This window comes from Ictalurus furcatus, chromosome 1, assembly GCF_023375685.1.
Source record: "Ictalurus furcatus strain D&B chromosome 1, Billie_1.0, whole genome shotgun sequence".
Lineage (NCBI taxonomy): Eukaryota > Metazoa > Chordata > Actinopteri > Siluriformes > Ictaluridae > Ictalurus > Ictalurus furcatus.
In genome coordinates, this window is record NC_071255.1 from 17,200,821 (window position 1) to 17,227,672 (window position 26,852).

General features: G+C 38.1%; 2 protein-coding genes across 4 annotated transcripts; one reads left to right on the top strand and one right to left on the bottom strand.

The window, feature by feature from the left end:
• Window positions 1-563: 563 nt before the first annotated feature.
• LOC128610582 (uncharacterized) lies at window positions 564-5,047 on the top strand. Its single transcript, XM_053629995.1, has 8 exons — window positions 564-1,740; window positions 1,958-2,081; window positions 2,220-2,428; window positions 2,679-2,933; window positions 3,198-3,536; window positions 3,728-3,976; window positions 4,147-4,268; window positions 4,404-5,047. The coding sequence occupies exons 1-8, from the start codon at window positions 1,677-1,679 to the stop codon at window positions 4,545-4,547; spliced, it is 1,506 nt and encodes a 501-aa protein (XP_053485970.1). The 5' UTR covers window positions 564-1,676; the 3' UTR covers window positions 4,548-5,047.
• A 1,518-nt stretch (window positions 5,048-6,565) lies between these two features.
• plekhg6 (pleckstrin homology domain containing, family G (with RhoGef domain) member 6) lies at window positions 6,566-26,297 on the bottom strand. Of its 3 annotated transcripts, none has more exons than XM_053629974.1 (15): window positions 25,966-26,297; window positions 24,899-24,937; window positions 22,207-22,332; window positions 21,509-21,664; window positions 21,153-21,248; window positions 20,824-20,874; window positions 20,327-20,476; window positions 20,115-20,225; window positions 18,201-18,350; window positions 17,327-17,461; window positions 17,133-17,252; window positions 16,624-16,756; window positions 13,780-13,895; window positions 11,343-12,601; window positions 6,566-8,136 (listed from the first exon to the last, which is right to left on the bottom strand). In XM_053629974.1, exons 3-15 carry the CDS (start codon window positions 22,213-22,215, stop codon window positions 7,959-7,961), a joined length of 2,664 nt encoding a protein of 887 aa, XP_053485949.1. In that variant the 5' UTR covers window positions 22,216-22,332; window positions 24,899-24,937; window positions 25,966-26,297; the 3' UTR covers window positions 6,566-7,958. The 3 variants fall into 3 exon arrangements, with proteins under 3 accessions (XP_053485949.1, XP_053485940.1, XP_053485958.1); XM_053629965.1 differs by having other exon boundaries at window positions 24,726-24,937; XM_053629983.1 differs by lacking the exons at window positions 22,207-22,332; window positions 24,899-24,937.
• Window positions 26,298-26,852: the final 555 nt, after the last annotated feature.

Genomic DNA, 26,852 nt, shown 5'->3' on the forward strand with positions numbered 1-26,852 from the left:
GTAATATACGGTGTGTATATTAGAACACTAAATTAAGCACTGAAAAGATGCTAATGTTGCCCATTAACTCCTGTAAGCATTACTTATAAGTACATCTATTAGCTATGAGTTCATGTCTAATAAGTGATCCACCATACTTAACAGTGTGAATTAGTTTTCTTTTCTGTTTATTTTCCTTTTTCTTACAACAAACTCACTCTGAGTGTTTGTTCTGAAGCTGAATAAAATATCTGACATTTAATTTAATTTAAGTGTTACCAATGTTTTAATTGTCTTTAGAAATACTCATATAAAATCAAACTCTATCTGAATATCCACTCTACATACCATTAATTTTTCTTTTAATAACCTGTGCTATGGATTAACTACTATAAATTATACAAAAAAACAACAACCTTATATTAAAGGTGTATAGTTATGAGGGTGAGGAATATATGTATGAATAATGTTAAATAATATTTAAAATATGAATCATTTTACATAATGCTCATAGGTCATATTTAAATTCATTAATAATAGTCAGTTTGAAAATGTGCAATAAAGCAGAATAAAAGATTGGGCAAGCAAATTGAATGTTTCGATCAAGGTAAAATAAGCGTCTTGGGAATATTTGAGAGCAATTCATTATAATATTGTATCTGTGTAAGCAGCACCCAGTGGAAAACTACTCTGCATATGCGCTAACTTCTTCTTTCAGGTCCACTCACAATGATGGGAGAAACGGCTAGAATAACAAACAAGTAAAAGAGAGACTTGAGAGGGGGGATTGAGTCATCCAGAGCATCACATTACTCTCATCAAAACAACTACTGCCCCCATACGCCACATTTCTCCATTGTTGTCTGTTTCACTCACACCCTTCAACAACGTGTCTGGCCTTCCAGGAAGTGGTGCTGAGCTGAACATGCTGACTGCATATCTGATAACTGCAGTTAGTCAGGCCTCATGTGGAACACAAAATGGGCCAGGATTCCACCTGGACTGTAAATAATACACTGCTACTGCAAACAATCCTAGAAGGTAAATTTAACAATATGCTTAAAGTCTATGAAACACTTATACTTTTCTGAAATCCCTTTTAAAACAGGAAGTTCATTGTAGTCAAGCTGCAGACTTGATGTTCGTTTTTTGCCTGTGCTACTTTACTTACTTACTTAGTAGCTCTAACACTTAGTTACTTACTTACTAGCCCTAATACACATTACTTTATATTACTGACTTAATTACTTCCTTAGTAGCCCTAACACACATGCAACAATATATATCGAAAGTAAATCCTTTGTGACTGTTTTGTTTACCACCAACTTTATTTTTCCACTTCTTTGCAAGTCAGTCATGACATACTTTCAGAATTGAAAATTGAGAAAAGAAGTCCTGGGAGAATCCGTGGGCAAGCAGAAATGCCTTTGTTTGTCTCTCTCTCTCTCTCTCTCTCTCTCTCTCTCTCTCTCTTTCCATTGTGCGTCACTCAGACCACATTTGAACAAATTATGTCTTGAAGTCATGTGACATAGGAAGAGGAATTACCTCAAGTGAAACACACACACCCACCCACCTACACAATAATATACATACCCAAATCAGAGACTCAGTCAGAGAAAGAGAGAGGTTACATGCAAGTGGTGGAACATTAGCGGCAACTATCAAAGAAGAAAAGTTACAACTTAAGTACAGAAATGGCACAAGTCTATATGAAAGTAGATGTTCTGTTTCTTCTAGCAACAGCCATGGCTATCTCACGTGAGTCCGTTTTTCACTAATTTAACCTCAGTGTCTTAAATAACGTACATTTTCTTTGTGAGCATCAACTGGCTTTTATTAGTGTGACTGTGAATGATGTCCTAGTGCTTCTGTGAAAACCTTGTCACTGAGTCGGTTTATTAAAAGGATGGATGTTCTAGCAGGGATTTACAGCTGTGTGCTTTCTGTTGTTAATCACTGTGTGTGTATCCTATAGGTAGCGACTATGTGAGAGCCTCTGAGGTGTTTGTGGTCAGTGGCTCAGTTGCGGTGTTGCCTTGTGTAACGTCTTCCCCAACTAAACAGTCCTCTGCTGTCACCTGGAAAAGAATTTTTGAAAGGTAAGAATCATCGATTCTTGCATCCATCCATATAATCTACTCTACAAAATACTTCACTGAAGGTACCTTGGAATCAAATTGCTCGATCAAGTATATGAACAAATCATGTGAACATCACTTCCTGTCTTGCTCTTTCAGGGAGGAGAGGACGGTGTGGCGCAGGGACAAGAGTGGGCTTGAGTTTCGGCCGGTTGGACAGGCACCACACGCTCACTGTCCCTATCCAAACTTTGGAAATACAAATTACAGTCTTCATATCGAAGGGACAAGGGAGGAGGATGGAGGAACGTATCGCTGCGAGGTGGAAGGACATAAATTCCAGGATGTCAAGCTACATGTCATCAAAGGTAATATATCTCCAACACACATAACCATACATAATGAGAATTTGTTTTATTTAGCAATGATAATGCTCCTTTCTGATCATTCAGTAACTGTGATATGAAGAGGTCTCAACTTCATGACAGTATTAAAATGGTCTCAGCATCTTAGAGTCTTCACATTTCGATCATGATTCAGATGGAGAATGGAGCATGCTGTCAGTAATTCTAACTTCACTTCCCAATAATAACCTCATGGTGTTTTGCATCTCCGCAGTCTCCTTTACTCCTGCTGAGGTCTTCGAGGGTGATCGGCTGACGGTGAACTGCAATGTCACTCCAAAGATAAAGTCAGTGATATGGAAGTGGGAACTGAATGGCTCACCAATTACCAGTAATAGCTGGAAACAGACATACATGGTCGATAAAGTGTCTCAGAAGGATGCAGGAACTTGGAGTTGCCTGATGAGAAACAAGGAAACACAAGTATGGACCCAAGAAGTAAAGGCATCCACATTGCTGCAGGTCAAAGGTGAAGATTTCTTTTTCACATTGGTTATGCAATTATAGAAATTATAGTACTTATATTGCTCATATAACTACTTAGTTTATAACTCTCTCATAATTACATCCCATTCCTATTAGTTGCACTGTAGTTACTGAATAAATGACTGAATTACTGAAGAGTATGCTTTAAAAGAAATTATCTGAATAATCGGTATGAATAATAGTGTTTAAAGGGTTAATATTTTCTAAGTTAGCATTTGGTCTGATTTGGTCTGATGGTCTCTCTCAGGAATCCTGGTCCCTAGGGATAACTCGGAGGTAGCGTATGCAGAATTGGGCTCTTCTGTCACCCTGCCCTGCATCTTCTCGCACGAATTCCTCTTAAACAGCTCTTCCTGGAAGAGACTGTCCAAAACATCTAATCTGCCTGCCATGCTTCCTTCGTTCTTCATCGCATCTTCCAAACCCGGAGTTTCTGGGTGCTCCTCGGTGCTGAGGGACAGATCAGCATACATTGAGAGAGTGCAGGATGGAGATGAAGGCACATATAAATGTTCAGGACAGGTGACAGGAGACAACAACAAGCGTGTGACGGTGGAGAGGAACATTCAGCTGGTGACTACTCAAGGTGATTGTCGAACTCCAGCACTTCAAATACACACTTCCATGCTGTTTGCCGCCTAGAGCTCCTGTCATTAATTTGAATTTGAATCTTAATCAGAAGGTTCTCTCTTCATTAAAGCAGCTTTAGAGAGAATAAAATAAAACCAGGTTTAAGAATGTATGCATGACCAGGACTGTGTAACTGTGTCTCTGCAGTTGTGAGCTCAGACAGAAACGGCAAAACGACCCTGACCTGTCGCATTAGCAACCCCACCCAAGTCACCAGTTATGAGTGGATCCATGTGGAATATGGTGTGAATGATACTCAGACATTCACCTATGTCCAAAAATCAACATCAAAAGTGCTGAGCATCCCAAAAGAGAAGCAGCTAGGAGAATGGGTGTGCCGTTTCTATAACCAACAGCAGCTTCTGGGAAATGCCACTTACCACCTGCAAATGATGAGTGAGTACTGCTTCAAAATGTAATGTTTATGTCTATAGAATGAGGCAACTGATTTTCAAGACACTCAAAATATATTCTTGTAAGGAGTGTATGAAGTGTATGAAGCTCAACATACATAAATATGTATAGTAGAGTGACTGAATCTGTGTCATGTATGTGTGCATCTGCAGGTGGTTTGGAGGGACAGGAAAAATCTACAAGTGGAAACAAAGTAGTCACGATTATAGGACTGTGCTTTCTGTGCTTGTTGTTGGTGCTTATTGTGCTTCAGCTGTACAAAAACCATCGCAGGGTAAGTTAAAAATAATAACGTACCATTTTATTGAACCCAACATGACACTGAATATTTGATATTTGATATGATGGGAATAGATACAGTACTGGTAAATCGCTCTAAAATGACACTCCTCTCATTGTGTGTCTGCAGAGAAAAATGATCTTGCAGTACCCAGCTATGGAGACAATTGTCCACCTTGCTGCTAATGAGCGAGAATTTAGAGAACGGGTCAAAGTGAGAGAGAAAACCCAGAATGGTGCATGTGGTGAAGATCTGAAATCAGTGTTTGTGTAAATACATTGTAAATCCATTGTGAGGACAACGTCTAAAGACAATTTCTACGATAGAGAGAGAGAGAGAGAGAGAGAGAGAGAGAGTAAAGGAAAGAGAGACAGAGGCAGGCAATTGTAGCATACATTTTCTTACAAAATTCTTTGTTGTAATACTAAGCATAACTACACATTTATTTTTTATGTTGATCTTAATGTATGATACTGTATAATATATATATATCAATAAAGTGCATGTATTATTATGCATCTGTCCTTTATTATATTATCCATTATTTCTTTTTTACTGTATATGCCATATACACTGTGGTGTCTTAAAAATAACAAAACAAAACAAAACAAAACAAAAAACCCATAAACATTTTCTTCAAAAAAAGACTCCACTGGGCAAAAATATATCAGGAATAAATTTCTATTAAGATCACTGAGATAATCAGTGACAGAGAACTGTGACTGTAAAGTCTTATCCACTGATGTTTTTGTCTGCTCTATTCACACTATATGACTCCAGACTCTATACATTTTTACATATTAACATAATTAGTTACATCATATAACATGCACAAGTGCAAAGATTTCCATCACATGATTACTGGATTTATCTACAAAAGCCTTAAAAATGAGGTGGTGTATCCAGCCACGAGAAAGCATTCCAATACATAAGATAAATCTAACAGAAAAACAGTTTGCAAAACCTTCAAACCTGACTTGAAGAAAGAGGTGCATAAAATCTGACAGTTATAACACACATTTCTAGAAGAATGGGTAAAGTCTGACCAAGCAGTCTAACAGAGTTAGAACAAAACTGGGTGGAGGAAAATGAGTGGGTGGGGCAAAAAAGTTGGAGACATTTAAAGGCAAAAGGTGGGCAAGTTATAAGAAAATATTAGAACCACAGTCAAAACAAGAAACCAGCTTTATAGTTTTCCACTGAAATTCTTTTTGCCAGCAATAGTTACATCATATTCTTTAGAATCCATCTTGAGTGCAAAGCCACTTGGGTAAGAATATGTGCAACTGTACACGTTTTTCTGCTGTATTCATCACAATAATACAGCATATTACAACATGTGCCTCTGTCAGGAAAACATTAGGCTCATGTCTAAGTGTGTGGTTAATTGTATAACAACATAAAATTGTAGTTACATGGAAGCTGCATTGAAGTATGATATATAGTGATATTATTGAAACAACCTGTAGCCAATGGACAAATCCATTTGTCAAATGTATGAATGATGGTAGAAATTACCATTAGAAGTGTTAATTTGACTAGTTATATTGGTTTAATATACTGAACCTTGTTTGACTAAATTATTTTAGTATGCATTTGGTAAGGCTCGATGCAGGGCTACAGCATAGCCTATAAAATGAAGCTGTGTAGCCTAATCTGAGCACTGAAAAGGGTAAGAGTCTGAGGAGTGGGCTCATTGCCTGGAAATTAAGTTTTGTACAATTAAAACTGCACCATGTCATGTATTTTTGCCTCCACTGCTCCAATGTTATTTCAATTCAGTTCAATTTTATTTGTATAGCACTTTTTACAGTGGTCATTGTCTCAAAGGAGCTTTACAGAAACATATAAACACAGGATACAGATTTTAAGTGTGTGGATTAATCCCCGTTGAGCAAGCCGGTGGTGACGGTGGCAAGGAAAAACCATCCTCATCTGGGTGACAACGGATAGTGTAAAAGTAAAGGAAAGTTCATTATGGTTTTATTTAATAACATACGCTCCTTGGCCTTTTTTTTTTTTTTTTTAAACTTGTTATAACGAATGAACATCTGTGAAACCTAACAAAATAGATGTATTTTTAGAAGACATCAAATTCTTGCTCATTTTGTCCTATGCAAACTTTTGTATTGACAGTGCCACTACAAAGTTTTTGAACCCTTTATAATTTTCTGTATTTTTGCATAAATTTGACTTGAAATGTGATCCGATCTTCCTAAAGCAAGGGAAAGAGAAGCCAATTAAACAAATGATGCAAAAAAATTCTAGTTTTTGCATTTCTTTATTGTGCAAAATTATCCAACATTAAATATCTTTGTTGGAAAAGGTATGTGAACCAGTATAAGTATGGGCTAATTTAATGGGGTAAATTAAAGTCAGGTGTTTCAATTAGGTGTGAGTTTAACAGGCCCTCCCATGGTCCAAGAACATAAACTTGGGTTCTTCACTATCAAAATCTGGTCTTCACCACCCAGGTTTATGGAAATGTGCCATAAAAGAGTAATCGATGCTTACCAGGCTGGAAAAGGTTTAAAAAAAACATTTCTAAAGAGTTTGGCCTCCACCAATTCACTGTGAGGCAGATGATATACAAAAGGAAGAAATTCAGCACCATTGTTACTCTCCCAAGAAGTGGTCATCCAGCAAAAATCACTCCATGAACTACAGCCCTACATTGCACTCTTGCATTGAGTGATGTCAGTGTTCATGACTCCACAATCAGGCAAACATTGAACAAGAACAGTGCTCATGGCATGCAAGGCAGAGGACACTACTCTCCAAAAAGAACACTACTGCCCATCTGAAGTTTGCTCAAGACCGGATAGATAAGCCAGAAGCCTGTTAGAAGAATGTTCTGTAGACAGATGAATCCAAAATACAACTTTTTAATTTTAAACAAAAGTGTTATGTCCGGCAAAAACCAAACACTGCATTCCAATAGTGAAGCATGGGGGTGGCGGTATTATAGTTTGGGGCTGCTTTGCTGCCTCAGGTCCAGGATAGCTTGTCATTATTGATGGACCTATGAATTATGGATTGTACCAACAAATTCTACAGGAGAATGTCAGGATATCTGTCAGTGAACTGAAACTTAACCCTGGGTCACTGCAACAACCCTAAACACACAAGTAAGTCTACAAAGAAATGGTTAAAGAAGACATTTAACATTTTGTAATGGCCAAGTCAGTCCAGACCTTAACCCAATAAAAATGTTGTGGAAGGACCCAAAAAGGGAAGTTCATTCAAGGAAGCCCACCAACATTGAAGCAGTTTTGTAAAGAGCAATGGGCCAAAATTCCTCCAACTGTTTGTTTGAAGTTACTGCTGCTCAAGGGGGTCACACCATTTACTGAATGCAAAGGTTCACATACGTTTTCTGACAATGATATTTAATATTTTATAATTTTGCTAAAAACGGAAATGTAAAAACTATAATATTTTTGCATCATTTATTTAAATAGGTTCTTTTTATCTAGCTTCAGGACTCAGATGAAAATCTGATCAAATTTTAGGTCAAGTTTATGCAGAAATACAGAAAATTGTAAAGGGCTCACACACTTTCTATAGACACTGTAGAAGAAAGTCTATACTACACTTTACTACACACTATGGTGCAGATCACAAAGATCCAGCTTGTAGCAGTTTCTCTCATCACATTTACAAAAGAACAAAATGCTTGTGGCTTTACACCTCACTGTAATCTGCATCACTATGCCTGGGTGTTTTCTGGAGCTCTGCCGTAGTCAGGGTCTGTTCAAACCAGTCTACTGTTTCATCGTTATGCCCAGTGAACTCCAGCACATCCTCATCATCGAAGCACCAGCCTGGCCAGTCCACATTTACACCCAGCGGAGTGACTGGTCTAATGGGAAATGATGGGAATGACAGAGACTTTTTATGCTTTTCCTATTAGATAGAAATTTACATCCTACATTAAAAAAAAACAAATAATATCTGGCTATACAGTACTGTGCAAAAGTCAGAGACCAATCTATTGTTTTCAATGAAATAGTCATTCAGTGCTTATTGTTAATTATTTGGTGGTAAACAATAATGATGGGAAAATGTACAGTACAGTAATGACATTTTCAGTCATTTAAAGCCATGCAGTACATATTCATGTAGGTCAATATTAAAATTGTTCAATTAAATATTACAATTTTTTTTTTTTTTTACAGATTTCATACTGGTTTTTTAATGTTTTGACTTTTGTGTGATTTATGAACATTAACGTTAAGGGAATTCAACAGTAAAAGCTATGACATCTCAACATATTTTATTTGTAATACTGAGCTTTAATACTGACCAACATAAACACACTATATGGAAAAATGGATGACACGTGAACATCACAGCCACATGTGCTTGTTGAAAATCCCATTCTAAAACCATGGGTATTAATATGGAGTTGGTTCTCCCTTTGCTGCTATAACAACCTCCAACTCCAACCTCCAACATCCTGCTATTAAGGCTTTTCACTAAATTTTGGAGCATGGCTGTGGGGATTTGCACCTATTCATTCACAAGAATATTACTGAGGTTGTGAAGTGATTTCGGGTCAGGAGGCCTAGCGTGCAATCTGCATTCCAGTTCATCCCAAAGGTGTTCAGTGGGGTTGAGATCAGGGCTCTGTCCAAGCCTCTTGAGTTCTTCCACTCCAAACTTAGCAATCATTTTGTGTACCTCATTTTGTGCAAAGGGGCATTGTCATGCTGGAACAGGTTTGAGCTAGGTCCCTTGATTCCCATGAAGTGAAATCATAATTCTACAGCATACAAAGACATTCGAGATAATTGTGTGCTTCCAACTCTGTGGCAACAGTTTGTGGAAGAACCACATATAGGTGTGATGGTCGGGTGTACAGTGAGGGAAAGAAGTATTTGATCCCCTGCTGATTTTGTACGTTTGCCCACTGACAAAGAAATGATCAGTCTATAATTTTAATGGTAGGTTTATTTGAACAGTGAGAGACAGAATAACAACAAGAAAATCCAGAAAAGCGCATGTCAAAAATGTTATAAATTGATTTGCATTTTAATGAGGGAAATAAGTATTTGACCCCCTCTCAATCAGAAACATTTCTGGCTCCCAGGTGTCTTTTATACAGGTGACGAGCTGAGATTAGGAGCACACTCTTAAAGGGAGTGCTCCTAATCTCAGCTTGTTACCTGTATAAAAGACACCTGTCCACAGAAACAATCAATCAATCAGATTCCAAACTCTCCACCATGGCCAAGACCAAAGAGCTCTCCAAGGATGTCAGGGACAAGATTGTAGACCTACACAAGTCTGGAATGGGCTACAAGACCATTGCCAAGCAGCTTGGTGAGAAGGTGACAACAGTTGGTGCGATTATTCGCAAATGGAAGAAACACAAAAGAACTGTCAATCTCCCTCGGCCTGGGGCTCCATGCAAGATCTCACATCGTGGAGTTGCAATGATCATGAGAACAGTGAGGAATCAGCCCAGAACTACACGGGAGGATCTTGTCAATGATCTCAAGGCAGCTGGGACCATAGTCACCAAGAAAACAATTGGTAACACACTACGCAGTGAAGGACTGAAATCCTGCAGCGCCTGCAAGGTCCCCCTGCTCAAGAAAGCACATATACATGCCCGTCTGAAGTTTGCCAATGAACATCTGAATGATTCAGAGGACAACTGGGTGAAAGTGTTGTGGTCAGATGAGACCAAAATGGAGCTCTTTGGCATCAACTCAACTTGCCGTGTTTGGAGGAGGATGAATGCTACCTATGACCCCAAGAACACCATCCCCACCATCAAACGTGGAGGTGGAAACATTATGCTTTGGGGTTGTTTTTCTGCTAAGGGGACAGGACAACTTCACCGCATCAAAGGGACGATGGACGGGGCCATGTACCGTCAAATCTTGGGTGAGAACCTCCTTCCCTCAGCCAGGGCATTGAAAATGGGTCGTGGATGAGTATTCCAGCATGACAATGACCCAAAACACACGGCCAAGGCAACAAAGGAGTGGCTCAAGAAGAAGCACATTAAAGTCCTGGAGTGGCCTAGCCAGTCTCCAGACTTTAATCCCATAGAAAATCTGTGGAGGGAGCTGAAGGTTCGAGTTGCCAAACGTCAGCCTCAAAACCTTAATGACTTGAGAAGATCTGCAAAGAGGAGTGGGACAAAATCCCTCCTGAGATGTGTGCAAACCTGGTGGCCAACTACAATAAACGTCTGACCTCTGTGATTGCCAACAAGGGTTTTGCCACCAAGTACTAAGTCATGTTTTGCAGAGGGGTCAAATACATATTTCCCTCATTAAAATGCAAATCAATTTATAACATCTTTGACATGCATTTTTCTGGATTTTTTTTTTTTTTGTTATTCTGTCTCTCACTGTCCAAATAAATCTACCATTAAAATTATAGAATGATCATTTCTTTGTCAGCGGGCAAACGTACAAAATCAGCAGGGGATCAAATACTTTTTTCCCTCACTGTACACATTCCTTTGGCCATATAGTGTAAGTACTGCATGGCTCTTTGACTGAAAGTAAAATGAATTTACTCTACATTTTGCCATTATTATTGTTTGCTACTTTTAACAATAAGCACTGATTTTAACAATATCACTGGTCTCTGACTTTTGCATAGTAGTGTACATGCTGTATATATGTATGGTGTGTAAATTAAGTGCAGAGTTGATTCTGCTGACTCAGAGTAAAGTTTATTCTGTGTAGGCAGAACAGCGCAGTAAGATAAAGACACAGACATAAAACACAGAATGAAACTACTGTCTTCCTTTGGCACACTAAAATCTTTAGTTTTACAGTCATTTCGGAACAATACGGAACATACAGAACAAACAACATCCACCAAACAGAGAATTTCATATTTTAGTAATAATTCCATTGGGTGAATTTGAATTTGTTTAAATACTGATTGGAAAACTAAACATGTAAAGTTAGCACATCGATAAAAAGCACAAGAAATGAGCAAAAAAAAAAAAACGAGAGATAAAAAAAATCTGTCCTGTGGATGTCTAACTCTTTTGAGTAATTTAGGGAACAGACAACCAAACATTAAAAATAAATGTACCTGTTTTTCCTGTCATTGTTGCTGATGGTTTCCATCCCTGTATGAGAGTAGTACTTTCTTGATCTGAACGTCTCTTGGTCCTCTGCTCCTGCCACTTTTTCTCCTTCACTGGGTGATGGTGATGGAGTAGTCTTTTCTAAATGCTTCCTCTCTCTATTTGCTATTCCACGCCCCCTCTCCCGCTCCTTGGCCCTATTCAGAATACCCTGCAGAGTGGAGGACGGTAGCTCAGGCAAGGATTCACTCCTCTGGGCTCTACCATTGGGTAATGTTTGAGAATTCCGATTGTGTCTCTCTTTTGGCAGTTCAGACTCTGACTCGGATAACCTCTCAGAAGGAACATTCCAGAACACAACTTGGTTCTGCTTGATAGAGGCCAAGTTCAGCACCAGGTGGTCCTGGGATTTGGAGGATGTATTGGAAGGTCTGCAAACATTATGGTTCTCATCAGAATCTGAGACTGAGTTCGAATTCCTGTTGGGAAACGACGTTGATGATTCCGCCTCAGCTGACATTCTCCTGGAGCCCTGGACTGGAGCAAATGGCTGAGAATTCATGGGACGTTTCCTTCGTAACCTCGGTGATTTTAATATTCTTGTGAATGTCTGTGATTCTGAGAGAGACTTGTTTTCATCACCTGATTGGCGGGACCAAGAATCCTGCCGCAGATCTGGTTTCTGTGATTGTGGCTGTGAGACACTGATTGCAGACTCAACAGGCACAAATTTACTTGGTAATAAAAGCTGACTGGATGGTGACTGGCTTTTTTTGGCGCTGTTTTCCCTTAATCCACTGACTAACAAATGATGTGAACCAATGGACTTGTTGGTCTCTAATGAGTCTTGTTGTGGAAAGGCATTGGATTTTTTATGTGGTTGCAGTTTGTGATTCCATGTTACCCGTCTTTCTATTGTAGGACCATACAAAGTATCACTGTCTTCACAATGCCCATTTCTACTCCCCTTTCTCCCCTCAGTTTCTTGTGTCATGTTGTGTTCATTATGAAATTCTTTGTCTCTTTTTTGCATTTGTTTGCTCATAAAATGTGCATGTATATGCTGGTTTTGCAAACTCAGTTCTTCTCTCTCTAACTGTATAGTTGTAAACTTGAGAGAAGCAAAAGGACTTTTATAGTCTGACTGTTCTTCTGTTTCCTTGATGTTCGGTGTACTGGCAGGAGGAAATGGATCTTCTAGACTCTGATCACTGGGCTCCTCAAGTTTGACTGTCTCCTTTTTTCTTAGAGACTCCAAAGCTTCCTGTAAGCCAGAAACAGTCAAAACTTTTTGCGGTTCCAAAGCCTTTATAAAGAGACTGAAAAATTAATTAATTAATTAATTAATTAATTAATTAAATAGTTAAAAACCAGAAGTATTTTATTGCAATCATTGCTATCAAAGTGCATGCTTCTAAAATCAGAAAGAGATTGAACAAATTTGATCTGAATGGGAGGCATAGCAGGAAAAAAGGCTTTGCTGTCTAAACAGAACATTAAAGCAAGACTACAGTTTGCCAATGAGCATACAGACAAAGACCAGGCCTTTTAGAATAATGTGCTCTGGACAGATGACTCAAAAATAGAGTTGTTTGGCCACAGTAACAGCAACCATGTTTGGCGTAGACCAAAGACAGCTTTTCAGGAGAAGCACCTCATACCAGCTGTGAAGCATGGTGGTGGAAATGTTATGGTTTGGGGTTGCTTCGCTGCCTCAGGGACTATACAGCTAGCATTCATTGATTCAACTATGAATTCTGCATCATAGTGCTTGAAGATGTGGCTATGAGGCCATCTGTCCGAAAGTGGAAGTTGAAACAAGTGGACCTTTCAACAGGATAATGATCCTAAGCACACTAGCAAATCCACCAAGGAATGGCTCAAAAAAGAAGAAATTGAGGGTTATGGAATGGCCTAGTCAAAGCCTAATTAAATATATGAAATGGGCAGTACAAGCAAGAAAACCCTCAAACATCTTGCAACTGAAAGAATATTGCATGAAAGAGTGGTCAAAAATTCCAACAAGTTGATGTCAAAGACTGGTGGACAATTATACAAAATGTTAACAAGAAGTTATTTCCACTAAATGGGGAAATACTAACTTCTGAGGCCAAGGGTGTACTTACTTTTTACACAGAAGAATATAAGTGATATTTATATTTCTGTTGAATAAATGATTGAAAAAGCTATTTTTCCTTGTGGTTTTGTTCAAGTATATCAACTTTATTAACATTCACTGTTTCAAAGATGATCAAATGTTTGCTTGTCCAAATATGTCAAAAAAGCCAACAATTTCCATGGGGTGTACTTTTTTCACATGACTGTACATGTCTGTATATAACTGCATGAAAAGATGGGATTTATAAAGTATTTTAAAAGCATGCAGTCAACTTCCCATGCATTGAGGCTTTGAGGTCTATGTGTTCTAGTTTAGAGCCATACCTGCGCTTGGTGGATAGTAGTGATCCATGATGCACAGCTATCTGGGCTGGGAGTCGAAACACTGTACACACTGACAGGACAGCCTAAATCACTCACCTCCAACAAGACAAAAGAGTCTGAGAAACAGAGACAGAGAGAGAAGTATATACAGAGCCCTCTACATTCATATGCAGAACTGAACAGGGCTGTTGGTATGGACCAATAGTCAATAATCTGATAAAATAGACATCAAAGTTGTAGTTTACATGCGTTGCCCTCGACTAATATTGGCACTCTTTGTAAATATGAGCAAATAAGGTAATGCCTTATAGTTGACAGAAATAAGACTCCAGATCCCAGACTGGTTTGAGTTGATGGGAAGGCTATGGTAACTCAATCAGCATCTCAGAACATATCGAACCTTGAGGCAGATGGGTTACAACAGCAGAAGTTCACATTGGGTTCCACTTCAGTCAGGCAAGAACAGGAATCTGAGGCTACAGTGACACAGGCTCACTAAAACTGGACAGTTGAAGATTGGAAACAGACCATGTGATGGTATTTTTCCAATGAGGAGATCATACTGTTTCCCCATTCTGATGTTTGATGTGAATATTAACTGAAACTCTTGACCTGTATCTGCATGATTTTATGTATTGTGTTACTGCCACATGATTGGCATATTGGATAACTGCACAAATGTGCGGGGGTAAAGGTGTTTCTATTAAAGTGGCTGGTGAGTGTATGGTGTGAATTTTCAGTAAAAATGTGCATAAAGCACTAATTCTAAAGTTCAACTTAGCAGCCAATGTTACTATATAAAGACCAAATGAAATTACTCTGAGATTATGGCTAAAACCAAAATGTCAAGAAAAGAAACAGATGTTTCATTGTTTTAATGAAAGCACTAATAATGCCATTACTGTTGGTTGCATTTGAGCTCAGTACCAGTGTGCACTGACTCATAACACAATGTAAAATAACAGTTTAGATCATTTTCACTTTGATTCTGAGCCACCACTGGGGTCACTGGGGTTAGTTTGCTCAGTGGTTAAGACATTGAGCAAAGACTACTGATCAAAAGGTCATGAGGTTGTGAACTGCCACTGCTGGGCTCTTGAGCAAGGCCCTTAACTCTCAAATGCTCAGTTGTATAAATGAGAAAAATGTAAGTCGCTCTGGATAAGGGTGTCTGCCAAATGCCAAAAAATGTAAATGTAAATCATTCAAAACACAGAACACAAGAGGTGTTTCAAATCATTAGATCCTAAGACATACAATTAAAAGTTATGGCCATTTTTCTTATGATGTGTACATTTGCATCTCTCTGTGCTGGAATTTACCTAAAGGTTTAAATTTCCCGCTCATTAATGTGAGCCTACACACATGCAAATTGTGAGGAAAAATAAGTAGAATTTCTAAAGATACTTCCAGTGTAATACATCATTTTAATACATGTCAGATCAAATTATGTAAAGTAGTTTTTTGTAATTATGAATGATTTTTTTTTATACATGTTTGTACTGTATGTATCATAAAAGGTGTTAAGCAGATTTTTATTAAATCCATTTCTCTAGCTCTGATAAATGATAAAAGGCCCTGCCAAGGTAGATGCAGAAATTGCTTAGTACAAAATGTATTTGACATTTATTCATTTGTCTTAATATTACCAAATATACTTGTTAGAAACTATCTCTTTTTGTTTGCTTGTTGTTGTTGTAGTTGTTGTTGTTTGCAGCTCACACTGGATGTGGCGTCTTCTGATTCATATGACTTCATAGAAGCTGTTCATGTTTAATACTGGTATCAGAGCATGATAAGCAAACCAATTAATCAAGTTAGATCTCTGTAATGGCTGAATTTGCCATTTAAAAATTATTATTATTATTATTATTATTATTATTATTGTTGTTGTTGTTGTTTTGTTGTTGTTGTCATACTAATAATTCATATGTTATTTTAATGAACACATATTAGGCATTAATTAAGGCCTTATTCTTAGTTTTAAAAAGCCCAAATTAGACAGTCATAAATGGTATATTCACTATAAATTGCACATTATTCTTAAATACTTGTATTGTTTAATAATTAGGGATTTGTTTTGTGAAAATTACTATTAAAGACATTATTAGTTGTGATAATTTATTAAATGCCCTTGTTATGTAAATTATTGAGCATGAATTAATTATCTAAATTCACAACTTATTAGTGCACAATTGCTCTATATTTTAAGTTAATTTCATATTAATTCTTTAAATTAATTCTCTCTAGCTTTATTTTTATCAGAGATAACATAATTGTTATTTCGGCTTTGGTGGCCTCTGTTTTGTGATGCAAAATATACTGGCTTATTTCACTATAAAAAGACATGAAAAGATCTTGACTTTAGAATATGGGACACAGATTCACTTATGGAAAACATGTGTAGTGATTTTTAGCTTCTACTTAGTGATAACTAAAACTCTACTTTAGAACATGGAACAACATGTTATTAGTGATCTATGAATATTTATGAATAAAGTCTCATTCATAGTGAATAGTCCATTTAGAAGTGTCTAATTTGTATAACACAACCTTAATTAACAACTAATATGTGCCCCTTAAATTTTAATGGTAAAAGTGTTACCTAATAATTATTTATGTCTGGCACTGATATTTAGGCTTTGATTGTCTAGATAGAGAGAGTTGGATTAGAGTTAAAAACTTTGGATTGGGGTATAAAAAGGAGACATTCAGAAGCTTGAGTTGTGTTTACGCCATCACCCGAGGGCTATTGGCTTAATCTGTAGTTTGAAAATAAGATTGTGGTTTACGGAAATAGAAGTTGTTTCAGCAGAAAAGAATATGAGTGGTTATAAAACTCACAGCCATCCTTGAGTTCTGCACAGTGTATTCTCTCTAGGGAGAGTGGGGGGTGCACAACCTTCTGCTTCTCTGATTTCTTCTGAGTTTTGGTCAGCAGTAGCACATCGGTAAACAACAGCAACACCACCTCCAGCTAATGTCACAACACAAGAATATATGTTACCACCCTGTAGGGGTGTAAACCTCAGACTTCCATGCAACACCATACTATTTATATTCTAAAGGTAACCTTTAAGTAATTGATTAATCTATTGAATCTGTTACGATATAATACAATATGATAGGCTTTCGATCATTAAGGCAACAATTCAATGTATCATGTTACCACTGAATCTGCTACAATAGGAAGGCTGACTGTTTACAAATATGAATACTTTTTTTTACACACTAGTTAATTATAATAAAGTCTAATCAATAAAAATGGAATTATGATTGTTGCCTTAATTTTTTTCTGAACCCCCTACTCCTTTGTGTCATAAGCAACTTGCAAATTTCATTATGTTTCTCACCTTACTGTCCTTCCTTCCTCTAACCTTCAGGGACTCTCCCATTATGAGCTTGCGTATGACTTTGGGTTCCGTGCCCCGTATAGGGCTAGTTAAATCGAAGCAACAGAACTCCTGCATGTACTGAGACATAAACACTTACAGTCAGAGAAAGCTTTCAAGTAAACAATAATGAAGGTCTCTATTTGTTCACTTACCTTGTCTATTTCTTCACTCATCCCCTGTAATTCATATCCCTCTATCTTTTGAGACAGGGCAAAGAGTGCCAACTCATCATCCTTAAAGAGCAAGTAGTCATTGATGCTGTCTAGAAACTGACTGACACTGTTTATCTAAAGGAAGGAGAGAGAACAGGCATATGCACACTGCCAGTCAAAATAGTTGTTTTTAACAATTTTTATACCATGTTGAATTCTCACATCTGATTGGTCAGAACATAATAATTGGTCAGATAACATAATGGCACATCTCTGAGAGGGGGCACAGTGGCTTAGTGGTTAGCACATTTGCCTCAAACCTCCAGGGTTGGGGGTTTGAATCCTGCCTCTGCCCTGTGTGCACAGATTGTTCATGTTTCCTCTGGGTACTCTGGTTTCCTCCCCTATGCATTAACATGCGATTGGCATTTAAAATATTGTCTGTAGATTGTGAATGAATGTGTGTGCGATTGTGCCCTGCGACGGGTTGGAACCCCATCCAGGGTGTTCCCTGCCTTGTGCCCCGAGTTCTCTGGGATAGGCTCCAGGCTCCCCCCGACCCTGTGTAGGATAAGCGGTATGGAAAGTGGATGGATGGCATAGCTCTTAGTCTTGGGTGCCCACGGCTCATTATCAGTGATAATCAATGTTATTTCAGTGGTTCTAATGTTATGACTGATCAGTAAAGATACAGGTGTTTGGTAGAACACTTTATTTGTTTTTCATTTGTTTTGTTTTTTCATTGTTTAATAACTATTCTGTGCATTATGTCCTAAACTCTGGGAAAATGTAAGAAACTGCACATGTTCAAAAACTTTAAACATACAGTAGTTCTAACACATAATTGTCATAGTTCTCCATTCAGATGTCTCACCATGCGGTTGAGTGTTTGCTGTGTATATTGGTCCTGTGTTGCCTTCAGGATAGACTTTAAAAGCAGGGGGTACTTTGTGATCCTCTGGTGGGGCTTTGCCTGCATGTCGCCCAGTCGCATTCTTCCACACTGGGGATGAGTCTCCACCCACTGCATGAGAGAACCCAGGATTATAAAATATACACGGGAATATAAAATGCACATTTTGTTTTACCATCTTTGACCCAAAATAAGTGAGTCATTTTAATAAACTATACATTAAAGTGTATCTTTGTTAAAGATGTAATACTGTACATGTTTTTACAGAATGCCATATTGTATTTTGAAAGCTAAGTGAATGGCAGTGTAACATGTCTACATGAAATGACATCAATACATTATATAAAATTTTTTGATAAGTTTTATATATACAGAGCTGTGAAAAAGTAGCCCTAACCCTAACCCTAATCTCAGTTTTAGATCTTCAAACAGAATACAACATAAACCAAAGGCAACTTGAGTAAAACACACAATACAATTTTTATTTATTTATTTATTTTATTGAAGCAAAAAAAAAGGTTACCCAACACCTATCACCAATGTGAAACACTTATTGCACCCTTAAACTTAAAATCTGGTTGTGCCACCTTTTGCAGAAATAACTGCAACCAAACGCTTCTGATAACTGGAGATCAGTCTTTCCCTTAATTCCAGGACTTGGACTTACTCCTATGCTTTGGATCATTGTCTTGCTGCATAATCCAGTTGCGCTTATGCTTCAATTTACGGAATGAAGACTGTATTATATTTACGATATTATACTTTAGGATTTTCTGGTAGAGAGCAGAATTCATGTTTCCCTCAATTATAGCAAGTTGCCCAGGCCCGGAAGCAGCAAAGCATCCCCTCACCATCACACTTCCACCACCATGCTTGACCATAGATATGATGTTCTTTTTGTGGAATTGTGTGTTTGGTTTACGCCAGATGTAACGGAACTCCTGTCTTCCAAACAGTTCCACTTTCGACTCATCAGTCCACAGAACATTCTCCCAAAAGGTTTTAGGATCATCAAGGTGAGTCTTGGCAAAATTCAGATGAGCCTTAATGTTCTTCTGGGTTAGCAGTGGCTTTCCCCTTACCATTCTTCCATGGATGCCATTTTTGTCGTTCTGATAGTGGCATCATGAACATTGACCTTTATTGATTCAAGAGAGGCATGGAAGTCCTTTGATGTTGTCTTTGGCTCTTTTGTGACTTTCTGGATGAGTAGTTGCTGTGCTCTTGGAGGAATTTTGGAAGGTTGGCCTCTTCTGGGAAGGTTCACTACTGTGCTGAGTTTTTCCATTTGGAGATATATTTTCTCACTGTGGTCCTTTGGAGTCCCAGAGCCTTTGAAATAGCTTTGTAACCCTTCCCAGACTGATGTATTTCAATCACCTTCTTCCTCATCATTTCTGGAATTTCTTTTAACTTTGGCATGGTGTGTTACTGGGTAAGAGCTTTTAACCAACTTCATGCTGTTGGAAAAAGTTCTATTTAAGTGTTGATTTGATTGAACAGGGTTTGCAGTAATCAGGTCTAGTTGTGTCTAGTCCAGCTCAACCCCATTATGAATGCAATTTCATAGATTTGGGGAATTAGTAACTATCGGGGTAAATACATTTTCACAAAGGCCCAGTTGATATTGGATAACTTTATTGCTTCAATAAACTAAAAACTGTATTTTGTGTTTTCTCAGGTTGCCTTTTTTATCTTAGAATTAGTTTTAATTTCTGAAACAATTTAGCATGAAATATACACAAAAACAGAGCACAACACTGTAGTGTTACTCTGTGCTTCAAATCTGATATTATCACTCATTGTCTAATTATTCGGGTTTGTGTGGCTGTAAATAAAATATGGATTACTAAAAGCATAATAGGACTGTAGTACCGTAAGAAAAATGTTAAAGTGTTGGTTTATTTCCATCTGTCTGCGTGTGAATTCCATATTTCTCTCCTCTTCCCAACAATAATCCAGATATGCAGAGAAACGCTCAGCAAACTATGAGAACAATGTAGGGTTAACCTGAGAAGCATGGCAGAGAAATGGGGCCTTATTTAGATATTAGTGGTGTAAGGGGGTGTTCAGTTTATGTTAAATACCTGTAAACATCCTGGCTCAAGCTTTAAAGGGTCAAAAGGTTGGCCAGTCAATCTGGCATTCTGCAACATGGGGTACATTACTTCCTGCCAGAAACACCTATGGGCATCACGGATGGACGGCATGTTAGAAAAGAGCTGGACAGAGGTAACCTGAAAGAAAGGAAGAGAGACATAATTAAGCGAAGGTTATGATGTTACACTGGCCTGCTTTTAAACTCCTACACAAAACCACACTTGGATTAATGCAGTTTTCCATCTTGTCAGCAGAAACATTTATTACTTATGTTTCCATAGTGCAACTCTGGTACCTACTCAAACAAGAACTGAATGTTCCATTAAAAATGAATGAAAGAGAATGTGTTAAGAATAACTGACATGAACATTGACACAAAGATGACAAATTGGCCCAAATGTGGCTGTGATGTTCTTTAGTCTCTTGACAATAAGTTTACCATGGCACAGAAAAAAGACACATAGCTTAAAGTTAATGTACAAACCTCATGGAGAAATCCCTGTCGGTGAACATGCTCCAGTGCAGCAAGAACAAGCTGTGAAATGTAAACATGGTTGATTAAACTAAGTTTATACATAAACTCCAGAAGAAATGGAGAATAATGCAGCCAATTTAATTCAGTAAACCACCAAATAAATGAAATAGCAAGATGCGCAAGGTCTGAGAGTCTTACTGTAGAATATGTTAATAGAAAATAGTATGTGAGATGAAGTAATGCTCATTACACTATGAAATTATTCTTAATCCAATCAAATCTCATGAAAAAGAGTTCTTCATAACTATAGTTTCCATAGTAACTTGCTAGCCTCTTACATCAGTGATGATGGTGAGTTTGTTGATGTAAATGAACTCAGTGTGGATGAGTTCCCATAGTGCCTCCTGCTGGTACCTCTGGGTTTTGGGCATTGACTATAAAGAGAATAATATCAGTTAAATAAAAATATTTTATTTCTAAAAGATTTTTCTACATGTTTTATTCCATTTCTCAATGCTAACATCTTTTTCCAGTTCTCTCCCTCATTTTTCCATTCAAGCCTACACTGTCTGCTCTTCTCCCTCCACCTACTACTGTCTTTGTCATATACTCCATTGCCTTTTCTGTCTATTTATTGCTCATTCTCTCTCTCAACTACTTGTCATAAGTATCCTAGAATCTGTAGATAGTGTACCTTGTGAGAGTGCACTATATCAGTCCAGCTCTTCTCCAAGACAACAGCTTTGTCTCCTTCTCCCCACCAGTTGAGCTCATTATGCATGGCAAAGGTCTGCAAAGTTTGTTTAAACACCTCCGCCTGTGACTGGCCTCCACCAACACTGGCTCGCTCCTGACAGAAGCAAACAGAAAGCATAAAAGGAAAGGGAGAATTTAAAAATGCAGGCAATGTGAACTACATCATATATGTGGATAACGTCAAATACGTTATCCATTTGTCTTCAGTAAGCACTTTATCCTGATCAGGGTTGTGGTGGATCCAGAGCTTATCCCAGGAACACTGGGCGCAAGGATCAAATATATTGCTTTACATACATCTTTATCAGTTTGTGAATGGATGCTCATCAGTATGCATTATAGCATATGTTCCCATAAAGTGTTATAAACAAAAATGTTTTCAAAAAGTTTGACTTAAACATGTTAGTTATAAGTTGAAGAGTTGAAATTGTTAATTAACTTCATTCAGTTAAAAGAGCTTTGGTTATTTAATAAACGGAGGATTATTTTATTTTGTATGGTCACTGGTGTTTGTAGGCCTGTGCTTATGTGTTGTGAGCAGAAGCTCACTGGAAAAAAACTTTTCAGTCTCCAGCTTTTATTATATCAACATAAAGTAATGTTGTAAACTATTATATGTTTAAAAAAGTTTTGTACCTCCTGCATGGGAGTCTTTTCAGGTGATCCCTGCTTGAACAGCACCTGAATTGGAGCTCCTCTAGAGTTTGTGTTTGCAGATCCCTTACCAAATGTAGCGACTAGACGCCCCTTCTGCTTCTTTTTCTGAGAATATCACAATTTTACAGTTATATTTAGAATTGTATACAGAAAATATATAATGTAGGCTATAAAATTCTTTAAACCACTTATATAACTGGCTTACCACAGCAATTACCCAGCCACTGATTCTAAGCCTATCCCAGTAACATTATCTGAAAGTCTATCCCAGGAACACTATCCGGAGTCTATCCTGAGAACACTATCTGGAGCCTAACCAAGGAACACTCTCCGGAACCTACTATCCGGAGCCTATCCAAGAAACACTATCTGGAGCCTATCCAAGGAACACTATCTGGAACCTATCCTGAGAACACTGTCCGGAGCCTATACCAAGAATACTATCTAGAACTTATCCTGAAAACACTATCCGAAGCCTATCCCGAGAATACTATCTGGAGCCTATCCCAGGAACACTACCCAGAGTTTAATCAAAGAACACTATCCGGAGCCTATGCTGAGAATACTATCCGGAGCCTATTATCCAGAGCCTATCCCAAGAACACTATCTGGAGCCTATCCAAGGAATACTATCTGGAGACTATGCCAAGAACACTATCTGGAGCCTATCCAAGGAACACTATCTGGAACCTATCCTGAAAACACTGTCCGGAGCCTATACCAAGAATACTATCTAGAACCTATCCTGAAAACACTATCCGAAGCCTATCCCGAGAATACTATCTAGAACCTATCCCGAGAACACTATCTAGAGCCTATCCAAAGAACACTATCTAGAACCTATCCTGAGAACACTATCTAGAACCTATCCTAAGAACACTATCCGAATCCTATCCAAGGAACAATATCTGAAGCCTATCCAAGGAACACTATCTGGAACCTATCCTGAGGACACTATCTGGAGCCTATCCCGAGAATACTATCTAGAACCTATCCCGAGAACACTATCTAGAACCTATCCTGAGAACACTATCCGGAGCCTATCCCGAGAATACTATCTAGAACCTATCCCGAGAATACTATCTAGAACCTATCACGAGAACACTATCTAGAACCTATCCTGAGAACACTATCTGGAGCCTATCCTGAGAACACTATCCGGAGCCTATCCCAGGAATACTATCTGGAGCCTATCCCAGGAACACTACCCAGAGTTTAATCAAAGAACACTATCCGGAGCCTATGCTGAGAATACTATCCGGAGCCTATTATCCAGAGCCTGTCCCAAGAACACTATCTGGAGCCTATCCTGAGAACACTATCCGGAGCCTATCCCAGGAATACTATCTGGAGCCTATCCCAGGAACACTACCCAGAGTTTAATCAAAGAACACTATCCGGAGCCTATGCTGAGAACACTATCCGGAGCCTATCCCGAGAATACTATCTAGAACCTATCCCGAGAATACTATCTAGAACCTATCACGAGAACACTATCTAGAACCTATCCTGAGAACACTATCTGGAGCCTATCCTGAGAACACTATCCGGAGCCTATCCCAGGAATACTATCTGGAGCCTATCCTGGGTATACTATCTGGAGTCTATAAAAGGATCATTATCCAGGGCCTGTTGCAGGAGCACTGGGCACAAGACTCCAGTCCATCACAGGACACCAGGTGATATTTTATTCATGCATGAATGTGATTGAGTAATGAAAGCATGTTCTCTGCTGTAGTACCAAAATATTATATAGTAAGTAATTACACCCATGAAGTCCAAGCTTATTATTCAGATTTTCCGCTTAATTCATGTAGGTACAGTTAAACTAAGAGTTATGTATTTATCCTATTTTACTAATAAGGAAAATTCTGAACCCAACAAAAGGTCCTGAAAGGGGCTGATCTTCAGTAGTACAGATATTTGGAGGATATCCCAACATAAAAATAAGTCATGGGCTGCAGCTCATTTTGCTAATTTTTTGTTTGGTGGGTTCACTAATGTGCACTATTATTGCTATTAATATGAATACTTCTAGAAATTAGAACTATAATGATTGGAGAGTGACAGTCTACCACACGTGGCTAAAGGGGCAACGCCACCAGATGGCGCTGCTGTTTCAATTTTGAAGAAAAGCTGAGCAATAGCTCTACTGAAATAAATTAGTTTTAACCGAATTTTTAAAATTGTTCCTAGAAAGTTTGCTAATGCTGAATTATAGGAGGTACCGCACTTTCATCAAGGTATTATATATATTCATACGCATACGATACAATAGTGTACAAAGTACATCCTTGATGAAAGCCAGTTTGGTCTGCTGCCAAAAGCTGGTCAAGCTGATAGACCACCATTTACAGTTACTTTCCACCTCCCAGCACTTACCAGCTGCACTACCATTATTTGGCAGCTGAAAGCTGGTCTGACTAGACTGGATTTTTCAACAAGGATAGTTCTGAGACAAAAATAATCTTATATATGTCTGTGTGACAGAAAAGTACCTGATAACCCAGAGTGTGGTATTTATGTTCGTCTGCTGCCTTCTGGTGTCTGACTGGTGCATCTGCACTTTGTCTCTGAACCCCATACACAGAATCACTTTCTTTATCTTTTTCTGCCTCCTTCTGTTTCTCCATCCCGCCATCCATCCCCTGAGCATTCAGATTATCTTTACCTGGGTGGCATGGTATCACTTTCTCTGTTGCTCGTGATGCTTTTGTGAAAATCAGGTCAGATGAGAAGATGTGTGTGAGAGAGAGAGAGAGAGAGAGAGAGAGAGAGAGAGAGAGAGAGGATGCATAAATGTACATTATAGTCTTACAAAGAACTATGCTAGAGCTCAAAAGCATGAGCAGTAGTGAACTTAGTTACTAGTTAGTTATTAGTTATTAGTTAGTAATTAGTTATGCCACAAGTTTCACAGGATTTGAGCTAGACTTGAAACTAAAGGCAGTAAAGCGCAAATCAGCTCTAGTGTAGCAGCTTTGAAGTGTCAGTCTAATACTATTAAACATACGAAAGCATCTAATTATACTACCCTCATACATACTAAACTACGCATCTAATGGCTTTCCACACAAATCAAAACAGCAAAATATTAAACTTAAACTGATGTATCCAGACTGAAAAGTGGTTTCCATACTGACACATCCCATACATGCTATATTATATTTAATATTTTATATTCTTATATTTTGATATTTAAATAAAATAATCCAGTTTTCTAGTTTACATGGTTAGTTAACTGGTTATAATCACAATTTAATTAAACATTTAATGTAAATTGATGGTATGCTAATTGTAATGTGAAAATACCAAGTGATTTACAGGAAGTTAAATGTGAACATATTGCCATTAAAGAATAAATGAATGATTCACTAACCACACACACATGGTTAAAGAGATGAGACACAACAACCCACCCACGACTGACATCACTACCTACCAAAACATCGGCTTTACTGAAGATCACTGAATAACTACATTTTCCAGGCAAAATATGGAAAGTCTCTAGGTCATGCACATATAGTATCATCTTTAAATCCCTGTCATACACACGTTTTCTTCAAATCTCTATACACCATACACATATCAGTACATTGCTGGAAGTTACAATATATTAAACCTATAGTCACATAGACATAAAGGAAATGACAAGTTGCTCATCTGCATTAAAACATCTTCCAAACACACACATTCAGTGTTCAGAACTTTTAAGTTGACATATGGACACAAGATTACCTGGGTTTCGCTGCATCAATCGTCCTCAAGTAGCCATCCTCACTTTTTCTCTCTGCTCCAGTATGGCTTCTAGACTCTCTTCTTGTCCCTCCCTCTTTCTTTGTCCTCCTGTCACTCTTCATCAATGCTTTCAAAAGTAACTGGTCTAGCAAGAGAAACTGGATTCTTTTGTACAGTTTTCCTCATTACAGATAAGGTGTGTTCGCCAACGTTTTTTTTCTACACAGGTTTTGACTGCTGTATTAATCATTATAATATGGATATGAAGGGGGTGATGGCAATACATTAACATGCTCATTTTTAAATTCAGTTTTATGTGTATGATGTGTTCAACAATAGACATTGTCACAAAGCAACTTTACAGAAAGCCAGATGTAAATTTTAATCCCTACTGAGCAAGCCGGTGTTAACAGTAGCAAGAAAAAACTCCCTAAGATGACATGAGGACGAAACCTTAAGAGGAAGCAAACTCAAAAGGGAACCCAACCTTTTCTGGGTGACACTGGATGTTTATAATATGATTATAAATCAGTACAATATACATTAATAGGAACACCTGTACATCTGCAAAAAAATTATTCAGATGCAGGTCAAGAGCTTCATCTGATGTTCACATGAAGTATCAACATGATTGTTGGTAGCAGACTGGCTGGTTTGAGTATTTCAGAAACTAGTTATCTCCTAGGATTTTCATGCAAAAAAAGTCTCTAGAGTCTCAGAAGAGTTGAAGATTGGACTAAGACCAGGTAGCATTTTTCCACTCTTCAAATGTCCAGTTTTGGTGACTCTGTGCCCAATATAGCCTCAGATTCCTGTTCCTGGCTGAGAAAATGTGTCTTCTGTTGTTGCAGCCCATTCACCTGTTTTATGCATGCCATGGATTTTAA